Source organism: Oncorhynchus mykiss, chromosome 28, assembly GCF_057628025.1.
Source record: "Oncorhynchus mykiss isolate SJ-2025 chromosome 28, ASM5762802v1, whole genome shotgun sequence".
Lineage (NCBI taxonomy): Eukaryota > Metazoa > Chordata > Actinopteri > Salmoniformes > Salmonidae > Oncorhynchus > Oncorhynchus mykiss.
Genome location: NC_143049.1, coordinates 10,439,781 through 10,462,369, shown reverse-complemented (window position 1 = coordinate 10,462,369; position 22,589 = coordinate 10,439,781). Strand labels below are relative to the sequence as shown.

The 22,589-nt window shown below is 45.5% G+C and overlaps 1 protein-coding gene across 4 annotated transcripts; it reads left to right on the top strand.

Moving 5' to 3' along the window:
• The first annotated feature begins 838 nt into the window (after nucleotides 1-838).
• LOC110508470 (GTP-binding protein REM 2) lies at nucleotides 839-21,277 on the top strand. 4 transcript variants are annotated; one of them, XM_021589006.3, is made up of 6 exons: nucleotides 839-1,364; nucleotides 3,025-3,340; nucleotides 4,014-4,087; nucleotides 14,548-14,725; nucleotides 17,555-17,905; nucleotides 19,135-21,277. In XM_021589006.3, exons 1-5 carry the CDS (start codon nucleotides 1,353-1,355, stop codon nucleotides 17,878-17,880), a joined length of 906 nt encoding a protein of 301 aa, XP_021444681.2. In that variant the 5' UTR covers nucleotides 839-1,352; the 3' UTR covers nucleotides 17,881-17,905; nucleotides 19,135-21,277. The 4 variants fall into 4 exon arrangements, with proteins under 4 accessions (XP_021444681.2, XP_090081437.1, XP_021444679.2 ...); XM_090225311.1 differs by having other exon boundaries at nucleotides 876-1,364; nucleotides 17,555-17,910; XM_021589004.3 differs by having other exon boundaries at nucleotides 1,067-1,364; nucleotides 3,999-4,087.
• Nucleotides 21,278-22,589: the final 1,312 nt, after the last annotated feature.

Here is a 22,589-nt window from a genome sequence, read left to right as displayed (position 1 = left end):
TATTCTCTCACACACACGGCTCTCGCTCTGATGGCTTGATGAGACTTAATTAAAGTCTGCAGATTAAAGCTCAGCTCCACAGGCCCATTGAGGAGTGCTAGCTCGTCTCCCAGTCCCCATTCAGTCCTCATTCAGTCCGCATCAGTCTTCCTCTAACCAGTACATGCTACCTAAATGCCACTGAGGTTGGGGCCCAGACAGAGAGATAGACAGACACAGGAAATTGCTTTATCAGCAACGTGAGTATGTAACAATCAACCACAAGGAGCGACCAGGGATCTTGTTCATTATCCCCGGGGTGTAGTGAGTGTGTTGGAGGTGGTTCAGTGAAATGTTGTTCATGTGATAAGTAACAAAACCTCACCCGAGACCTATATACAGACCTGTGTTAGCTCCCAGAGAAAATGCCTGCAGGCTTTAACTTAGTGGGCTAATACAGTCTTAAGGTGCATAGACAACCCGGTCTAATAACCAGCCAGATACAGGATCATCACAGATACAGGGTGAGTCATGCGAGTACAAACCACCATAAGGTTATAAGGTCACGGACAGACCATTTTAGTTAAGCCCCTGAATGACACAGTCATAAATACTATGGTCGTAAATTGATGCAGCTTCTAACATCCAACGGATGAGAACCAATAGGTTCATATGATTTCACAGTCACCATATCAGAGCAATTCACTACATTCAGATGTTGCTTGGAGCACGAAAACCCTATTCCATTTCCGTCACAAACATTCTTCAGAAAATTGTACTTTGCTTCCCTCTAGCGGCTCGAGCAATCAACGGCAGGCAGAATGTTCTGGGAGAGCGGTCAGGTTGTGCTTGCTTTTTTATGCATGAGTAATGCTGGCAGTGACAGCCAAGACTTTAGTCAAGGACGCGGCCCTGATGCATATTTATTATAGTAAAATAGAGAAAGAGGAGAGAGAGAGAGAGCAACTCAGGTACACACTGGAGCGCATTCTTGGGCGTGGGACAAGAGGAGGGGATGAGGAGGGGGCGTGCTAAAGGTTTTTTTTTTTTGGTGCACGAGAAAAGCCGCTTATTCATAACACTCCCAGAAGCAGGTGTAGGGCAGGCCACCTAGACACATGCGTTGCATTGTTCTTAAATTAAAATCTACATATCGAGACCAAGGGGCTTCCGGAGGAATTAATTGCACCGGAAAATGGTTTCGCAATGTTAATTGACATTAGATGCGCTTCTTTTGTTCGCCCGCATCTATACTTCCCCGTTGTGACTGTCGAGACGCACTAGTTAGGTGCGATCGCAAATGACTTGACATAGATAGTGGTGGTCGCAGGTAAACACTTTCTTTCTGAAAAATATAGGAAGAATTGAACACGATGACTGACCAGGTAAGGTGACATACCTTCTTTTTTTTCTTTTTTCTAGCATCACCTCGCTGTTTACGTGTGCCAAACGTTTTCTTTAAGTTCAGTAGGCTATATTGAATTGTTACACACAATTGCGGTGTAGGCTACACATCCTCTTTAGTGGAACGACTCAAGAAAAGAGCCTCGCAATAAGTAGGCTAGCATTCTAGAAGCACGCGGACACTTTTATGTTCACAACGCACTCTATCCCACCTCGTCTGTCGCCTTCAAAAGATGCGGACACTCAGTTGTGAAATGTACAGTATTTGTACAGTATTCAATTGAGTCTTTTTTCTTCTCTCTTTTAGAATAAATGAATCCTAATTAGTGTTATTATTATGCTGCAGTATAATTACTCTAAATGTGGAATTCCAACACTGCAATTGAAATGTGAACACCGCTGGGTGAAATAATAATAGTGGGCCTAATGTATTGCACTTTAGGGGAAACACCATAGTAGCCTAGAAGCAAGAGTACGCTAATTGACGTTTTACAGTGATGATATTTAATATAGAAATATAGCAACACAGCATTGCCTTTACTGTACTGTAATATGTTATTGCCTCCTTCTCTGTGTTTTTACTGTTTACCCTAGTTATCACCTGTCAGTCAGTCAGGGTGAAATTAACTGATGACATGCTCCCCTCACCCTTGTCACATAATCTTCTGTGTCTTTCTTTATCCCTCCCCTGCGTCTCCTTGACCATGATTAATTAATTAGACCCTCTCAATTAGTCTAATTGGTTATGTGGCTGAGTCCAGCAGTACACTCTCTCTCTCTCTCCCTGTGTGTCACTGAGAGGAGTGGAGCTTCTATAGCTCAGCCACAGGCACACCTGCTCATGGCTGGTTGCTGGCTCACAGCGTGAGGGCTCCACCTAGACTAATTGCTGTATTAATATTGATGGAGGTCATCTGACTGACCTGGTGCTCCATACACACAGAACGCTCGCCGCAATGCTTTTGTTTAAGGCGGACTGTTGGCAGTGTTATCCTAAGCGGCCCTTAGTGTTGTTGAAATCAGAGGACAGTGAAGTGTGTGTGTGTGTTTGCATATGCACACACAAAGGTTTAGGCTTAGGTGTTTACTGTTTACGTACATAGAGCCCACACAGGATGCACAGTTTACTGTGTGTGTGTGTGTTTCATGCAAGGATGGGAGGGAGGAGGGGTCATGGACATTCATGTTTTGACCTACATTCTGCTAATGCATCCCAGAGTCCCATCAGTCACTAAGCTGTGCAGCAGGGTTTCCTAGCACTACACAGCTGATTCAAATAATTGAAGGTGGGTTGTTTGGATCAGCAGTGAAGTCATAGGGGATGGAGTTTGGGAAGTCCTGCCGTACAGTACCACCCCTTTTACATAGTATATTAACTCTCTCTCTCTCTCTCTCTCTCTCTGTGGATCTCTCTCGGTCTCTTGCTTCACCTCTCTCCCTGCCTCTCTCCCTCTCACACACACACACACACACACGCTCGCTCTTCCTCTCTCTTCCCATCCTTGTCTCCGTAGTAGAAGGCCTGCTGTATCAATTCTTTGTGTAACACTTCCTCTCCTGTGTTAACATGCTCTCAGCTCCATTCTCACGAGGGTCATGTCCATTGGGCTGTGTACTCACTACCATTCTCGTCTCTCTCAGTACAGTATGTTTCTCACCGCCGCTCCCCCTCTGAGAAGAGGGAGCACACCTCTACCAATCAAGCACCAGCTGAGGCGGGAGGAGGCCGTATCAGAGGACCATGACTGGATACCAGGGATTGACGAGCCGGCCACGCTGCCAATGAGTGACGCCCTTTGCCGGGATGAATCATTTAGTCAGGCGTCGGAGGGGTGTCACGGGAGTGCCATAAGGATCGTACTACTTGGGCAGAATGGGGTTGGGAAATCGGCACTCTCTCTGGCCCTGGCTGGACTGTCAGACAGCTCACTGTCTGTGGACTCTGAAACAGCCTGTGGTAAAGTTATTCTGTGTGTGTTGGTGTTGTGCGTGCTTGCGCGTTGGGAGTGTGCGTGCAGTGTGCACATGGTGTCTACTTTATGTCAATGACCTAATGTCAGCTGCCACAAAAGAGCAACACCAATCGGAGTCGTGATATTGAAAGTCACTTTCCCTATTTACTTTCTGAGTGCACTCAAGGCTGAGCGATAACGAGACCAGCCGCCATTCGCCAGCACTGTGTGTCATTGTGCCGTCTTGAAGGCCAGGGTAATAATAACACCAGTCTTGGGCCAAATAATCAATCAATGCCCCAGGAAAGGGATGGGCATACTGCTCTGTAGGAGGTGCTGCCACAGACACGTCATGAAGAGGCAGTCCACACAGGATGTAGATCCTAGGCTGCTTGGAGATTTGACTTGTTTTCAAGTGTTTAGCTCTTTCTGTAACCTCAATGTTTTATGTGGGGCACCCTTGTGTATTCTACAATAACCTTGTCCCAGATCTGGGACAACTCCTCAGGCTGTCATTGTGTAATAATACCAGCTTTGGGCCCAGGTTAACTGGACCGGTCCAAATGGGCTGAATGACTTCCCTGTGCTGTGTATTCACCTCAAAGCATTTATGAGCTTGTGTTTTGAGTGTCACTATGTTGACGTGTGTGTGTTTGTGACAAGCACGTCTGTTTCCAGGAGAAGGCTACGAGCGCACGGTGTCAGTTGACGATGAGCAGAGTTCAGTCATCATTTATGACAACTGGAAACAGGTGAGCTATTTTTGGCACACGACACCGACATTCCATTCATGTGTAATGTGTTGTGCCACCTCTCTATACTCTTTTCTTGGTCTGTCTCGTTCTCTCTGAATGCAATTCCCTCTGCCAGTATTCCTGTTCACACTGCTGCATTTGAAATGGAAATGTGTCAGGAAGCGTGCGTAGGGTTGCAGAATTCCGGGAACTTTAAATAAAAAATCATTGGGCTTCCAGAAATGCTGGTTGGAGGGTACCGGATTTCCAATTGATTCCCTCCTCATTCTGGAAATCATCCAGCTGGAATTTCGGGGAAACCAGGGAATTTGTTGAACGTTTAAAGAATTGTTCAACCCTACGTGTGTGTGGCCACCTCGAGGCAGTGGCAGACCGGTTTTTATATTATCCCTTTTTATAAAAATACAACAAATGAAATGGTAACTTACAAAAAATTGAAATTGCTTTAATTTGCTGCAGATATTTGTAGGGCGGTCGTGCCAGTTCTTCTCTTCATTACATATTACAAACAGCATGAATGTGTACCATCCTCTCTATAGGCAGAATTTGAATGCGCTTTGAATGAGATGTTTTGTCGTATTCAGTGAATTATAATGAGGCTAGAGGAGCACAGCTGCTCTGAGGCTCATCTGTTGTGTGTGTGTGTGTGTGTGTCACTGAGGATTTCATTATGATAAAGTACACTGTAATAGTTTAATATTAACCATGTGATGGCCTTCTGTGATGATGGTGCAGTCAGTGCAGTGCTATGTGTACAGCCACGTGACCTAGGGCTCGCTTCAATCCGTACCGTGGAAGTGCAGCGCTGTAGCACGATTGGAATTTTAAAGGTCATTTCGGATTGAGTCGTCCATATGTAGTGTCTACCGTGAATGCAGTCTCTGCGAACCGCGGGAACGTTGCCTTTAAATTTAAATTGCGCTATAGCACTGAACTTCTGCGATACGGATTGAATCGAGCCCCGAGTCTGTCTCTCTACCAGAAGTCCAGAGCCCTATGGTTTGAGGAGTTAGCGAAGTAACTTTCGTCAACTCGGGAGAGCAGGTCTAGCTCAGGGCTGACTCCATTTATCCTGAATGAAGTTGTCTGAGTCGCGAGTTGAGCGCCAATAAAATCAGATTCCCTCCCTCTCGCAAAGATTGCGCCATCTTCCCCTTCCTTTGAGGAAGACGAGCGATTTACAGATTTTATTCATCAAACGCTTTTTACATAGGTAATTTTAACAACACTATTAAAACAATCACATTACACATTTAGTAAAGACCGAATGCATTTGAAACGTCGCGCACAGTAAAACGTTTGTATGACTTAATACAATTATTGTATCGATGGGAAGAAAGGGAGGTAAAGGTGCATTGATAAACACACAAGACGGCATGAACCTTTGACTGCAGTGGGCTAAATCAGGGTCACACAGAGTGATTGTTGGTAGTCTTATAAAATCTACTTTGAAACGAAAGTATACACCTCACTCACATGGTTATGGGCTTTAAAAAATAGAAACCTGTACCATGTCAGATCTAGAGTTGAAATATTACATTTTGAGTTTGCATCTCAATGACACGTTGTATGTTTGACATAGAAACACTAGATTTTATTAACTATGCAATTATGAAAAATATTCATAACATTCCACCCATGAGGCCACTAGATGGCGCTTTTGGTCATTGACTGCAGGAAAGGGGTCTACCAATAAGTAATAAAATAAAGAAGGCCCTTAAAGTCTGTTTCACACACTAGCCTGATGAATATGCAAGATCAATTTTCTTTCATTTAGATTTTGGCACAATTTCAAATGTGGCACTGACTCGCCCATGGATTGAAGGTTCAGCATTGTCTCAATGAAGAGTTTGGCGTTCAACTAGCCACGTGCGACATGCACACGCAGCTACAAGCTGGATCGGTGGATGAGCAATATCCACCATCGTAATATGGATGAAGCCTTAGCTGGAATGTGAAGCTAACTGAAGCTGGCTACCTTTTACAAAAACCCTCAGTAGATCTAGCTTGCATTGTAGGATACCCCTCAGGAGTCCTCCTTGGTTTACCGAGTCTGAATTATTTAAACCTAGCTCAGGGGAACTCCATTTAAAGGCCTTTCACTTCTTTAACTGTCTGATCTCCCTTTCTCCGGTACCTCTCTCTTTCTCCTCACTATCTCTTCCCAAGTTGACCTCATTTCCTACAGCTGTGTCATCATCTCAAAATCCATCTCCCCCCCTCTCTTTCTTGTTCTCCCTGTCATACTCAGAACTGACCCCTTTTTTTTTTTTGTTCAAGTTAACTCTCTCTGAAAGTCAATTACATTTGTTATTCTCTGCGTGCTAATGCAAGCGCTGGTATTAAGCCATGACAACATAAGCAGGCCAGCGGGATTTGGAGCCGCTCCAGCCCAGCAGCGGCAGAGAGCGAGAGGGGACTGGACCAGCTCCCTCTCCCCCAACACGCACACACACACGCGCACTGTCACTCAAACACGCCCACCCACACCCTCCTTTCACTGCTAATGCTTGCGCCACGACACGCTGCCCATCAAATGACCCTTGACACTGACAGGAGCAGCAGAGTAGAGCAGTGTGTATGTGTGTGCAATGACCTCCGGAGGATTTTGACTAGCTCCCGAGTCCCTAGCTAGTCCCCTATTCCATGGGTGCCCCACCCTCCCCAGGTTACCATGGTGACCAGTGGACTGAACAAATCCCACCCCCCTCATGGGTCAAATCATGTAGAAGCATTGGGCTACAAAGCTTCTTGCTCCCCGGGGGGAAAACACTGGTTTTATTCTAGCTTCATGTACAGTACCTCTTCATAACCCCGCTAATTATAGTTGGGTGTTTTTATCGGATTAAAAAAAAGAATCAACAAATAGATAACTGCTGTGTATGGTTCCTTGATTCCCAGCTGATTCACACCAGCTGCTACTCAAGTTGAAGCTTCCATGTTAAAGCAACCGAGTCTCACACTAGGCAGCCCTCACAGCCATCCAGCCACATCACCATAGAAGATTTCACTGAGTACACACACACACACACACACAGCGGCTCTCCGAGTTTCTCTTCAGCTAGCCATGGGACTTGGAGTGCTCTTGACGTCAGGCAGAGAATGGCTTAAATAAGTCATCCAGCTTCCTAAAATAGCCAGTGCATGCTTGGCTGTGACCTGACAGGCCGAGGATTTCCTCTGTACATGTTACATTTACTGTACCATGGGTCGTTCTCTGTGTACACCACAGCCAATCAGCATCTATCATGGTCAATGGGAGGAGCCAAGGTGTTTTGATGGCTGTGGGTTGACTCTCTAGTGCTTCCCCTCTCTAATAACAGGCTAGTTTCACCTGTATTCACCACCAGGATTTCTCCATGCTGGAGGTCTGAGCCAGCTGTGAGTGACTGGATCTCAGCGTGGAGCCATTAATTACTACACAAGTCAGCCTCTCAAATTACACTGTCTGTCTGCTGGAGGTGTCCATAATTATTTAATAACTATTAAATAGTTATACTAGAAAATCCTGGATGGAGTCTGAGGTCAGTTGTAGTAAGCCAGTATATACGCTACATTACCAAAAGTATGTGGACACCTGGAAGTCGAACATTTCATTCCAAAATCATGGGCATTAATATGGGGTTGGTCCCCCATAATGTTGCTGCAGGGACTTGCTTGCACGAGCATCAGCAACAAGCATTAGTGAGGTCGGGCGCTGATGTTGGGACGATTAGGCCTGGCTCGCAGTCGGCGTTCCAATTCATCCCAAAGGTGTTTTGATGGGGTTGAGGTCAGAGCTCTGTGCAGGCCAGTCAAGTTCTTCCACACCGATCTCGACAAACCATTTCTGTTTGGACCTCGCTTTGTGCACGGGGGCATTGTCATGCTGAAACAGGAAAGGAAGTTGGAAGCACAGAATTGTCAACAATGTCGTTGTATGCTGTAGTGTTAAGATTTCCCTTCATTGGAACTAAGGGGCCTAGCCCGAACCATGAAAAACATCCCCAGACCATTATTCCTCTTCCACCAAACTTTACAGTTGGCATTATACATTGGGTCAGGTAGCATTCTACTGGCATCCTCCAAAACCAGATGGTGAAGCGTGATTCATCTCTCCAGAGAACGCATTTCCACTGCTCCAGAGTCCAATGGTGGCGAGCTTTACACCACTCCAGCCGATGCTTCGCATTGTGCATGGTGATCTTAGGCTTGTGTGCGGCTGCTTGGCCATGGAAACCCATTTCATGAAGCTCCTGACAAACATTTATTGTGCTGACGTTGCTTCCAGAGGCAGTTTGGAGCTCGGTAGTGAGTGTTGCAACCAAGGACTTAAAATGTATATACGGTTCAGCACTCGGCGGTCCCATCCCATTCTGTGAGCTTGTGTGGCCTACCTCTTCACGGCTGAGACGTTGTTGCTCCTAGACGTTTCCACTTCACAATAACAGCACTTACAGTTGACTGAGACGTCTCTAGCAGGGCAGAAATATGACACACCGACTTGTTTGAAAGGTGGCATCCAATGACGGTGCCACGTTGAAAGTCACTGAGCTCTTCAGTAAGGCCAATGTTTGTCTATGGAGATTGCATGGCTTTGTGCTCGATTTTATGTCTGTCAGCAATTGGTGTGGCTGAAATAGCCAAATCCACTCATTTGAAGGGGATGTCCAGATACTTTTGTATATATATACTGTATTAGCCATTTTCTACAGAGACAAGGATGTGTGTGGTTTTTAGATGGTGTGTTTATTTGTGAAGGATTGTTTTGGTGTGTAAAATGGTATTTTCTAGTAGGAATTTTGGGATGTTTTGTGTCTATATAAAGAGTTCAGTGAACAGGTATTTGTGTGGAGATATTTGTCTTTACAGTGATGTGTATATTTTTTAGACTGCACTGTTGTGTATTTATGTTGACCGGTCATTCTGTTGTTCTTTGTGTGTAGACTGGTTGTTGTGGCTGGTCATTCTGCATTTGTTTGTGTAGAGAAGTCAGTCTGCATCGTTGTGTATATTTATCAGTCTCTTGTTGTGCGTATTTGTGTAGTGAAAGATCAGTCTATATTGTTGTGTATTTGTGAAGGGAGGTGGCAGTTCTGCAGTGTTGTGTAACGCGGTCAGTTTGTGGCGTTGTATATTTGTGTATGCAGAGCAGTCTTATGTGTGTCTAGATAGTGCGGTCAGTATCTATTGTTGTGTGTCTATTCTACGTTTGTGTGTGTGTATACGGCCGGAGCTAGCCTCTATAATGTCAGCCCGGAGGGGTGTGGTGCCTCGATGCAGCCCCAAGAAACCAACCCAGCACTCAGCTCCACTAAAGAGTTACATCCAATTATCAGATTTTGACTCCTCAACCAGAGGAAGGTCTCTGGGCCAATCTATCTCCTCTCTCTCGCTCCCTCTCCATTCATCTTTCTCTTGACCTATTTTATTCTGACGATCTGGACCCTGGACTGATTATTTTTTTCCTCTTGTTTAAAGAACGACGGAACTTTCTAATTTGGCCTCGTTTCCAAGCTTGGTCATTAACAAATGCTAGCGGCCATAACTGAAGCCAGGAGGAGGAGGCGACGTGAGCGGGTTTACTCCGCCAAAAATCCTGTTGAGCAGATCATGAATTATTAAGCAAGTGAGGCGTTTTTTTTGTCTGGGCGGCAATGAGCGGCTTACGTCAGGCTTATTTGATCTAATAGTTTTCATAATGCTGAGGTTGATATCCCGGCAACCTTGGGCAACTCTGTGTTTTTTTCCCTCCTGTTGAAGTTCGAGAAGGTCTATCCATATTCATGAGGCTAGCATAGCATCTCACTCTCCGTTGAATACAGGCGGTTGATGTCAACACCCCCCCTCGTCAAATATTCAAAAAATATTCAAATAATTAGATGTGTCAACCAATCCAAAGAGAGGAATAGGCGGGAGCTTGAGAAGCATCTAGTCATTATATCCAGTGTCACTGCTGAAGCCAAACGAGTTGTCTTACGGGTGTTGTTTGATGTGGGTGTTTCTTGGGTGTGTCGTTGCCATTTTTAAATCACAATCACAAACAAGGACAGTAGTGAGTACAGTGAGCTAAGGTAATCCAAGATGGCTTTGTTATGGAGACAAGAAAGTTTTGAGGTTGAGGACCTTTCCCCTCCTTACTATCTCGCCATCTCAAGATGGTCAGCCACATTTGAATCATTTCGCGGACGCTCTTATCCTGAGCGATTTACAGGGGCAATTAGGATTAAGTGCCTTACTCAAGGGCACATCGACAGTATTTTGACCTAGTCGGCTCAGGGATTGAAGCCTTCGGTTACTGGCCCAACGCTCTTAACCGCTCATCTACCTGCCGCCCTAATTCAGTTCTATGTGTAGGCTAAGGCCTGCGCTGACTTGGTGTTTAGCCAAGCAGACGGCAGCTAGCTAGCATAGCTTGATGATAGCTGCAGGGTCAAAAGCTTCAAGTTCCTAAGCGTGCACATCACTGAGGACCTGAAATGGTCTCGCCACACTGACATTGTGGTGAAGAAGGTGCAACAGCGCCTCTACAACCTCAGGCGACTAAATAAGTTGGTCCCCTAAGACCCTCTGCAGACGCACCAATGAGAGCATTCTGTTGGGCTTGCATCACCGCCTGCTATGGCAACCGCTCCCACCCTCAACCGCCTGGCTCTCCAGAGGGTGGTGCAGACAGCCCAATGCCTCACCGGGCCCACGCTGCCTTCCCCCGCAGGACATCTACGACAGCACCCAGTTTCAAAAAGGCCATGAAGATCATCAACGACCTCCGTCACCCGAGCCACGGACTGTTCACTCGGCTACCATCTGACAGACCGAGACCGTACAGATGCATCAAAGCCAAGACAGAGAGACTAAAAAAACAGCTTCTATTACCAGACCATCACTGTTGAACAGCCATCATTAGCCGTCTACCAAGTGATGCACACTCACTCACACAAACTGCACACACAAGCTTTCACACATACCTCATACTCATGAACACACGCAGGTGCGTGCGCGCGCACACACACACACACACACACGCACACACTCAGCCAATGCTGCTGTCCCATGCTATAGAGACATTGAACCACTGGTCGCTTCCCGTTTCACATGGCTTATTCTAATATTTCTACCACTGTACATTGTATTTTTGTTACACTGTTTATACACGCAGCAAATGTAAACTCAGCAAAAAAAAACGAAACAGACATTTTTCAGGACCCTGTCTTTTCAAAGATAATTTGTAAAAATCCAAATAACTTCACAGATCTTCATTGTAAAAGGTTTAAACACTGTTTCCCATGCTTGTTCAATGAACCATAAACAATTAATGAACATGCACCTGTGGAACGGTCGTTAAGACACTAACAGCTTACAGACGGTAGGCAATTAAGGTCACAGTTATGAAAACGTAGGACACTAAAGAGGCCTTTCTACTGGCTCTGAAAAACACCAAAATAAATATGCCCAGGGTACCTGCTCATCTGCGTGAACGTGCCTTAGGCCTGCTGCTAGAAGGCATGAGGACTGCAGATGTGGCCAGGGCAATAAATTGCAATGTCCGTACTGTGAGACGCCTAAGACAGCGCTACAGGGAGACAGGACGGACAGCTGATTGTCCTCAAAGTGGCAGACCACATGTAACAACACCTGCACAGGATCGGTACATCTGAACATCACACCTGCGGGACAGGTACAGGATGGCATCAACAACTGCCCGAGTTACACCAGGAAAGCACAATCCCTCCATCGGTGCTCAGACTGTCCGCAATTGGCTGAGAGAGACTGGACTGAGGGCTTGTAGGCCTGTTGTAAGGCAGGTCCTCCTCAGACATCACCGGCAATAACGTCGCCTATGAGCACAAACCCACCGTCGTTGGACCAGCGAAGAGCAAAAAGTGCTCTTCACTGACGAGTCGCGGTTTTGTCTCACCAGGGGTGATGGTCGGATTCGCGTTTATCGTTGAAGGAATGAGCGTTACACCGAGGCCTGTACTCTGGAGCGGGATCGATTTGGAGATGGGGGAGGGGGGGGGGGGTGCATTATGGTCTGGTGCGGTGTGTCACAGCATCATCAAACTGAGCTTGTCATTACAGGCAATTGCAACGCTGTGTGTTACAGGGAAGACATCCTCCTCCCTCATGTGGTACCCTTCCTGCAGGCTCATCCTGACATGACCCTCCAGCCTGACAATGCCACCAGCCATACTGCTCGTTCTGTGCGTGATTTCCTTCAAGACAGGAATGTCCGTGTTCTGCCATGGCCAGCGAAGAGCCTGGATCTCAATCCCATTGAGAACGTCTGGGACCTGTTGGATCGAAGGGTGAGGGCTAGGGCCATTTCCCCCAGAAATGTTGGGGAACTTGCAGGTGCCTTGGTGGAGGAGTGGGATAAAATCTCACAGCAAGAACTGGGGAAATATGGTGCAGTCGATGAGGAGGAGATGCACTGCAGTACTTATTGCAGCTGGTGGCCAGACTGTTACTTTTGATTTTGACCCCCCCCCCCTTTGTTCAGGGACACATTATTCCATTTCTGTTAGTCACATGTCTGTGGAACTTGTTCAGTTTGTCTCAGTTGAATCTTGTTATGTTCATACAAATATTTCTGCATGTCAAGTTTGCTGAAAATAAACGCAGTTGAGTTTATTTATATACTGGATTCTTGACATAGCTCTCTCCTGATATAACTACTGCCGTACATACCATTGTTAGTTTATCTTGTGTAAATCCCCCTGGTGTACATATGTATAGATTGCATCTTGATACTGCTGCTTTATGGATCTGTTAATTGGATTCGTTCCTGCCATTCTTGATTTCTTGCCTTTTTTTTTCCTTTGTCATTTTCTTTACATTTGAGTTGTTTTACATTTGACTGCGTTTGTTAGGAGCTCGTAACATAAGCATTTCACTGTACCACTTTAACACCTGCTGAACTGTGTACGGGACCAATACACTTTGATTTGTAAAGACATGTTACCGTGGAAACGGTATCAACTGCCTGTTGAATGCCCGGTCTTGAGTCAGCGCAGCTGTCCAGCAACACAATATGCTAGAACTGGCTAGTTTGGTCTCGAGACTTGACTTCATGACCAAAACTATCCTATATACACTTTGTGGTAAAAAAAAAATTACACTACAATAAATGTTTCTGACTCATCCATGCCACATAGACCATTTTCAAATGGAGGAGTTGGTTTTCAGGGGTAGTTCCTCTTTTAATCCCAGTCCCTGTTTGTGTTCCAGGAAAGGGTGGGGGTGTGATTGTGTGTTTTTAGATGTTATGAGGTGAGATTTCTGAACTGATTTCCAAGTTCACGCTGTAAGCTGCTTTACTTTGAGCTCTGATAACGAATCTGGTTTCTCGTAAAGAAGTGGCTTTAGGGCAAATAGATTTATAGTGCTACAGAGTTTAACACAGGACACAGGAGGAGAATACAGGCGACGACACTGTCTGGGAGGCATTATAAAGGGATTATATTATACATGTCAGGTTGCTGTTGATGGCTTTTACTCAGGAGTTGAATCATATATGGTGACGTATGCTAAGTGACAAGATAACTGACTCTCACAAGCTCGCCTAATGTTTATGGGTGTGTGTGTGTGTGTGTGTGTGTGTGGGGAAGGCTGCATGCCCTGACAGATGGCCTGGGCCACAGCAGTGAAATAGAACAGAGAGGAGCTGACTGACTAAAGGAGGACAAACGCAGTGTTGAGTTAGCAAGCATCCCTCTGATGGAAAGCCCTTTTACGTTGTCACAGTTACCCTGGAGAGCTCTCCGTCATGACGCCGCCAATCGATCTGCGACGTGGCCGTGTTTCTCTTCGCTGCTAACAAAGATTAGTGTGTGTGTGTCTCTCCCTCCACAAAGCCTGGTAGTTCTGCTCCCCCTCCCCCTCCTCGTCCCCCCGCGCCCAGCCCAGAAGGTGACAGGTGGCCAGGCTCACTTCCGCGCTGCTAGCTCCCCTCTCCTCCAGAGAGAGATGGAGTGGGTTCCGGAGACCATGGATTTCCTGCTGTGGGGGTGCAATCCTCTTTGGCTTGTGGGAGCTGTGAATTTTTCAGGCGGAGACTCTCTCCAGAGGGCTGAAATTCATCTTCAGGGTCGTGTGGATGTAGGGCACACAGACAGAAACAGACACAGGCAGACATGGCTGGCTATGGTGGGTTAGGAGGGGGGGGGGGGGGGGGCAGCTCTTCTCCTGTGTGCCTGAATGAATCTGAGAGGCCTGTCCTTCAGAGCCAAAGCGTACTATAAATGCCACGACTAGAGGGAGGGAGACATTAATGGAAGCCCAGTTAAACAGTGTTTCACTGCGAAAAGGGTCAGAAGCCAGTTCACAAGGGCACCATGTGTTTTGGATTTGGGACAAAGCCCCTGTCAGTCCACTCAGCAGAGTACGTAAACACAAAAATGCACATCCGACAGTGACGAAGTGTGTATCATTGTCATTTAATGTCTCTCTCTCTGTGTGTGTTTTGGTGTTTGTAGGACCTGTCCACGCTGCAGTGTGAGGTGGTTGTCCTGGTGTTCTCTGTGACAGACAGGAGGAGTTTCCACCGCACCGCCCAGCTTCGCCTCATCCTCAGGGAGTCGCTGCCCCACACTCCCATCATCCTCGTGGGCAACAAGAGTGACCTCGTCCGCTCTCGGGAGATCAGCACAGAGGGTAGGGAGAACACCCTCGTTATACTGTAAAAACACACTCCATTATCACCTTGAGCGCTCCAGAATGTTTTATAATGTACCTCCTATCAATCTACTGGTCTCTCCTTTCCACCTTGAACCACCATTCTCATGTGATCGCGTACAGTGCATAGAGATAATGCAGTATTGCATACAAATGAATGCAGTACATACTTAGTCGATGCAATGACCCCCCCCCCTTTCCCAACCATTTTCATGTTTAAACCGGCAGAGCCTCATAACATTCAGCACAGCATGGCTCCCTCCATTTCCTTTGAATGTTGGTCTCTGCTTTCTACCCTTGTCCTTGGTCGGTCTTTCGTCATGGCCCACCTAATCTGTGCCTGTGTGTTATGCCATTTGTCACCTATAACTGTATTTCCATTCGAGAGCCAGAGAGACAGTTTATCTGTGATCACCAAAAATCAATTCCTGGCTGCTGTGAGGAGCAATATGGGAAGAGAAATGTTTCCCATTGCAACCTCCTTATGGGAGAAAAATGGACCCATGTAATTGTTACCGAATGAAACCATAAGCACCAGTTTGGCGCGGTGATTCACTGCGAAATGGCTTCCAGTGGATTGAAAAGCACACATTCTCTAAGGCCAGGGAATTATGTTGGCTACCTTTTTTATTTTTTTATTTCTGTGGATCATTGTTCCATTCTGACACAAAGCTGATTCTGGAACCACACAAAGCTGATTCCGGAACCACATTAATCTAGTCTAGTGGAAATGCCTATGTCTATATCTCTGTAACCTCGTCCGTAATTACAACGCAAAACTCATAGTCACATAGCCTACAGTAAGCCACAGAAAATAGGACACCAACCCCCAGTTGTTGTTTTCCTTCTATTATTATCCCATCATACCTGTTCACAATTAAAGCAGTGACCTCGACCTACTTTTATAAACTGGGTGGTTCAAGCCCACTGATTGGCCCACAGCCATGGTATATCGGACCGTATACAACGGGTATGACAAAACATTTTTATTTTTACTGCTCTAATTACGTTGGTAACCAGTATTTAGAACCGCAATAAGACACCTCAGGGGTTTGTGCGATATGGCCAGTATGCCACGGCTAAGGGCTGTGTCCAGGCGTTGCGTTGTGCGTCGGAACAGTCCTTAGCCGTGGTTTATTGGCCTTATCGCACACCCCCCTCGGGGCCTTATTGCTTAAGTATACGTGTTTATGGACACGTAGCTCTCCCTCCTATCTCATCCCCTGCAGGGTTACTTCAGCTGTGTGCCTCGCCTCCTGTTCTGTGTTGTTTTTGGAGGCTTCCCCCACTTTATTTGGATGATCTCTCTAGCGCACAGGGCTATCACTATCTTAACGTGTGTGTGTGTGTGTGTGCTTTTCATGTGTACCTCTGCCAGCACACACGGGCACCCACGCACGCACACACAGACTCGCACTTAAAAGTACCAGCTGGCAACCACATTCTCACACCTCACCCTACTCTCTGTGTGGTGTGGGTGACACTGCTTGTGCCGTGTGGAAAGCTGTGATAAGGGGGATGAACCGAGAGGAGAGATGCCTGGGAAGGCCATGTTACAAGGGCTGGTGCAGGAGTATGTGAATAAAAGTGATTGAGTGGGGATGGTTTTGTGTGTTTTGTGTGGGTGTGAGACCTATTGTTTTTGGTGAAATATTTTTATTTTTTATTTTAGTATAGTTTGTCTAGCCCACCATAAGACATGGAAGGGGGTGTGTGTGTGTCTGTGTTGTGTATGAACTCATGCTCAGTCATGGGTTCGGCATGCAGTCAGCGAGATAAAGAGAGGGGGGGGGGAGAGGAGGGTTGTTCTTAGGATACTGCTCCTTACCCATGTGCTCAGCATGTTCCCCATCTGAGAGAACTGCAATAATGATGTGGTCATTGAGATACAAGTCCTGATTCCCTGACTGATATTTAAGCCCGAGTAAGGAAGTGAACTTGCCTGGCTGGTGGACAACTCAACATTCATATTGTGCTTGAGATTGTAGGTCCTAAAATGAATTGATGGAATTACAGTGACATTTTTTCTCTCTCTCCTCTCACAGTATACATTGTGTTTTTCATTCATCTTCTCAGCGAGGGTGAAGCTGTACCGTCTTTGTTTACACAATGTTGTTGCTTTGATATCTGCCCGAGCTGCTCTTTGCATGTCGTCGCTGACTGATGACAACCTCGTCTCCAAAACAGAACATTTTTTCCCATTAACTAATAAATACATGTTATTGGTCCTCAAGTCAATAAATGTCAGACCAAAAAAAGAAAATTGGCTAAAAAAAAATGGAGTTGCGACGTTTTCATCGTATAGCGACTGTGCTGTTTAGTCTGTATTATTTCCCTCCTTCTTTGAGTGCAGGGACAATCTTTCCCTCTCTCTCCTCCCCTCCTTCCTCTCTCCTCTCCTCCCTGCACCTCTCTCCCCCGCTCTCGCTCACCTTACCTTGTCGCATCCCTGCTCTCGGAGTCTGCTGTTGGAGTGCTGTGAGGGACACAGAAGCCCTGCTGAGTCATAGAGAACAGTGGCCAACCCTCACATCTCCACGTCAGCCAGCCACTGCCACCGCCACACTATGTTCTCATGTTGCTCTCATCTCATTGTGGCTCATCCCTGCCTCAGCTCAGCTCCATTCAATTCAATGTTATTTTCATGTCACTCTTATCAGGTTGAGACGCCAGTCAATCAGTTACATGTAGTAAATAGTAGGATAAGCCCCAGCTGATCTGATCAGATTTGATCCTTTCCACTAAACGTGGCTTATCATGGTATCTCTATTCTCTACATCCCCACCCCTCTATCTCTCCCTGTTCCAGAGGCCCACTCCAGTGCCATGATGTATGAATGCCAGTATCTGGAGCTGTCTGCCTCCCTGGACCACGGCACCACCGAGCTGCTGGAGGGAGCGGTGAGGGCTGCCAGGGGTGACTGCGTGGGGCCGGGCTGGACGGAGGGGGACCCTGGAGCGGGGCGCAGGGAAAGCCTGACCAGCAAGGCCAAGCGCTTCCTGGCTGGCCTGGTGCCGCGGTCCTACGGCCGAGGAGACCGGGACAGGGGTCAGTACAGGGAGATGAGCAGACACCGGGGCAGCAAGATCCTCCGACAGAAATCGCGCTCCTGCCATGATCTCAGTGCAATGTGACACATCAGACAGACCGAGAGAGGAGGTGAGGTGTGTGTGAGAAGGGGAGGGGAAAAAATTGAGGAAAACAGAGGATGGGAGATGAGTTATGGAGGGAAAAACTGGGACGGGGGATGGTGAGAAGTGTAGCAATGGAGAGGGAGGGGCCGTTAGAAATGAAGCTGTACCTTAGGGAACGAGAGTGCGAGAGGTGAAGTCATTAGAATAGCAGGATGAGATGAATACTAGTCGACTCATTATGCAATGTAGAGGGGGGAAAAAACAGTCACATTGGAGAAAGAATCAAGTAAGAAAAAGGGGATTGGAAAATGATTGTGCAAGATGGAAAATAATGAGTGTCAAATAAACACATAAACACACACACACACACACACACACGAGGCACGCACTGTCTAATTACGTAGAGACTGATAGAGATCTAACGTAGACCTAGGGCTGTATTCAATCTGGATCGCCGGAACGTTCCAGATTGCGCGCTAGAAAATGTATCGGTCGTTTCCAATTAAGCCGACATATGCAGCGTTGACCGTGAATACGCGATACGGATTGAATAGAGACCCTTATATAGTCCCTGTTTTTAAAAGCATGCTGTTACACTGTGAATAGAGTTGCAGAGAGAAGACTTGCCCCCGTAGGCTCATTATTATTATTATTATTATAATAATAATGTCTTGTATTTCCTTATTGGCCGGTAGCTACGATATACAACCCCCCTCCCCTGCGATCGCCAATGCAACGCCCTTTATAAAAGCCGTGCACTTTTTTTATACTGTGGGTTTTCATGTCGATTTTCATGTCGCTGCATAATCCCTTTAAATCAGGTATAGATTTGGGATGTATTTTCTTTTTCTACCGCGACCCCACAGAGACGAGAACTTGGTTGGAGCGGGTCATATTACAGTAGCTATTCTGAAAGTAAATGTAGACTCAGGTCTTGCGGTTATATGAAATCTGGCCACCTACTCACCTTTACACTGACTCCATGGTAAACATCCCTGCACTCAGTTATGATCCTATAATAGGGCCTGGAGTTTTTCCTCGCCCGGAAAAACTCCAGGCCCTACCTATCTATCTATATATATATATATATATATATATATATATATATATATATATATGCAGCTACTGCGGAGCCTAGCGATAAGTAAATGGCTCTAAATGAAAAGAAGCAATAGTTGTAACTAGGGCCCAGAGTTTTTCCTGTTCACATGACTTGAAGACCTAATCAGGGAAAACTCTGGTCCCTATGTGTAGACACAGACTGGCAGAACCCACTCAACTAACTACTGGCTGAGTCAGAGCACGTTGGGTTGCTACAGGAAGATCGACGAAGATGAGGGTTGAGGAGACGACAAGAGAGACTCAACTACCTGTGGCTGTTTCATGTTAGATAGTTTTTTTGTGTGTTTTTTTTACCTGCTGAAATTGTATACACACACTACATACATACATATAGGACATTGGCATAACTACCAAAATAAAGGAAACACCAAGATAATAGTGTCTTAATAGGGCATTGGGCCACCACGAGCCGCCAGAACAGCGTAAATGCGCCTTGACATAGACTCTACAAGTGTCTGGAACTCTACTGGAGGGATGTGACACCCTTATTCTACGAGAAATTCCATAATTTGGTGTTTTGTTGATGGTGGAAAATGCTAGATCACTGAGCTCTTCTAGCCATGGGAGCCAAAATAATGGTCATGTATAAAAATGCACATTTTTATACTAGCCCAATGTTGTAGTTGAGTCACTAAACCTCGAGGTCGAGTCCCTATGGCTGAATTTGAGTCCAAGTCACCAATGGTCGAGTTACGTCCAATTTATAATAGGTCTTATTATGCAATTGTTTCTGGTCACCACCAGATGGCAGTATATTGTCACTCCCTCATGTGGAAACCCAACTAATTTACTATTCATCACTACCTCACAAGTTCTACTCAATACCTGTGTTTCACTACTTATTTACTATATAAATGAATGGTAAGTCAGGCTCTCAACTACTTGTTTGTTATCGATCCACTGACATTTGTAGTTTTTATTTATTTATTGCAGAGTGAAAACTAAAGGGAGACTGGCTATGGGATGCAGGGGGGAAATTGAGAGGGTAGAGCAAGATGACAAATTCAAAGACGGCCTACTTTTCTATAGTCTAGGAGAGAGACATAGCTAGACTGTTGTTTTACTATTAAACTCAATACTATTGTCTTCAATTTGGTAAAGCAGACAAAGCTAAATAGTAGGCTGGTAGTTACAGGGCAGCAAGAGACACTTGTGCGATGTGTAGCCTATGATCGGAGCCGGAGTGGATCCTGACTGCCCACAAACATCGCTTGCTCCCCCGCAGCTCACAAGCTGATGTAGGCTGCATGTGCCAGGTGTGGCATGTCCTTCCCACTGCTAGAGAGCAGAGTCCTCGCTGCTCTGCACACCTAGTGCCACTTATATTCTGCATCTCATAGTAGCCTATCCAGTCCAAGTGCAACGTTACAAGAAGGCGAGTCCGAGTCAACAATGGCATCCTGGTCTCAGATCATTTTGTATTATTCTATATGTAAATCCGAGACTCCCCATTTAGTGTGATATGTTACGTTTCGTATGGTATGTATTCATTTTTGGATGCCCATCCAATTCATATGATATGTTATGAATTCCAATTTGTTGTGGCTAATGTTAGGTTAAAGGGTTAAGGTTATGGGAAGGGTTAGTTAACATGCAAAGTAGCAAGTAGTTAAAGTTGCTAAAATGCTAAAGTTGTCCATGATGAGATTTGAACACGCAATCTTTGAATTTCCAGACTTTTGCATTATGCACCCACCCATCCACCCCGACCAATCACCATCCTTTCATTTTTGCCTTAAGTAACCTTCTGTCTTATGTAACCATACCTAACACATCATACTAATTTGAGTGTCTCAAATGTACATTTACTTTGTTACGTCTAGTCTTTGAGACCAGGCTGCCAATGGTCAAGAAGTTGAGTCCAAGTCCGAGTCACCAGTGGTCGAGTCCAAGTTGAGTCACAAGTCATGAAAACGGACTAGAGTACTTCAACACTGACCCTAAGCATGATGTTGGATATTAATTGCATAATTAACTCAGGAACCACACCTGTGTGGAAGCACCTGATTTCAATATACTTTGTATCCCTCATTTGCGTAAGTGTTTCCTTTATCTTGGCATTTACCTGTACATGAACTACCATAGAACAGAACATTACTGTGGGGGCTGGCCACACAGGCAAACACAACCATAAGCGTTCTGGAAACGTTGCTTGGATGTCTTGTCCGCGTGTGGCAACTACATTGACATACATTAGCTACATATGCTCACTCATTTGTCACTGTCTATTATTACACACTTGTCTTTCGAAAGATAATAAATTCATTTTGTTTGACGTCCTTGATGAGTGTTATATGTTCTTGTCTCATTTGTTTCACACACTAGTGTTAAACTAACACAGGGATGGGCAACTTTGATTGGGGTGGGGGCCACAACAAATATGAACTCCTCTTGCGGGGCCACAGTGGCTCTACTTAACTCTCTTACTGTAACTAAATGCATTATACCAGTAGCCAGATATAGTATTTTGGGGGCCCTAAGCGGGATTTGGTTGGTTAACCCCTATACCTCGCTGGCAAAATATTTTACTGGCCCCCGTCTTGAAGGCGGAGAATGAATGTACACATTTGCCATGGGGCTTTGAGAAAATGTTGCATCTTTAAAGCAATTTTTTTTGTATTCTACACATTTTGCCATATGGTGGAGATTATTTTTTCTCAATTTTATACCAAATAACATGCAATTCTACTAAGTCTGCCATGGGGCAAAGATAAGTAGTAACATTTTACAGCAAATTTGCAATTTTATCAATTTTTTCCATTTTAAAACTCATTTCCTGAAATTCTACACATTTTGCCATAATTTATGCAACGTTAATGAGATCTGAGTGAGGGTGACTAACAACATCAATGGGGTCGAGGTCAGGGTCCTGGTTGGTATTCAGAATGTGATTACTACAAGTGTAGCTAGCTAGCTATACCAACTTACCAATGTAAATCATTTTTGTTGACATGGCTAGTTGAGTGACTGTCAGGGACTGACAATTGGAAAAACCGCTGATCCACAGCCAAATTGCACCTTGTGTATTCTAACGCTCAACAGTAAATTGAGACCCCGACTGAGCCCCCAGTTGCCCATCCCTGATGTAATGGCATTGTAAAATAAAGTCATCCTAAAAGCGTATTCTGTAAATATTATAAAAATACCATTGAGGGCAGGTATGTGCCCTAGTTACATTTTCTGCTGTGTCAGTTCTTCTAGCAAAAGTACAACCTCAACACTTTGGGAGATAACTCCAATGTCAAAATGTTGTACTCCTCCAGAACGTTATTGGCCCATTAGTCTTCATCAAGGACAATTGTCTTGGCATTTGCCACTGTCCCATGGTGTACCACATGGTGTACCAACACCTACAATCCCTAAAGGAAAAGCAGTGGAGTGTCTCAGTACTGCGCAGGGCTTTCTGCTTTACCCTAGTTTGTGGGCAAAAATAACATTATACATCATGTTCCATTTCAGAGGGGAGTACACAGCCACAGACACAGATCTATTGGTGAAAGATAGTTAGCTACTGATGTTCATGGATGCAAGCTGGAGTATTTGTTAGCTACTGATGTTCATGGATGCTAGCTGGAGTATTTCACTTA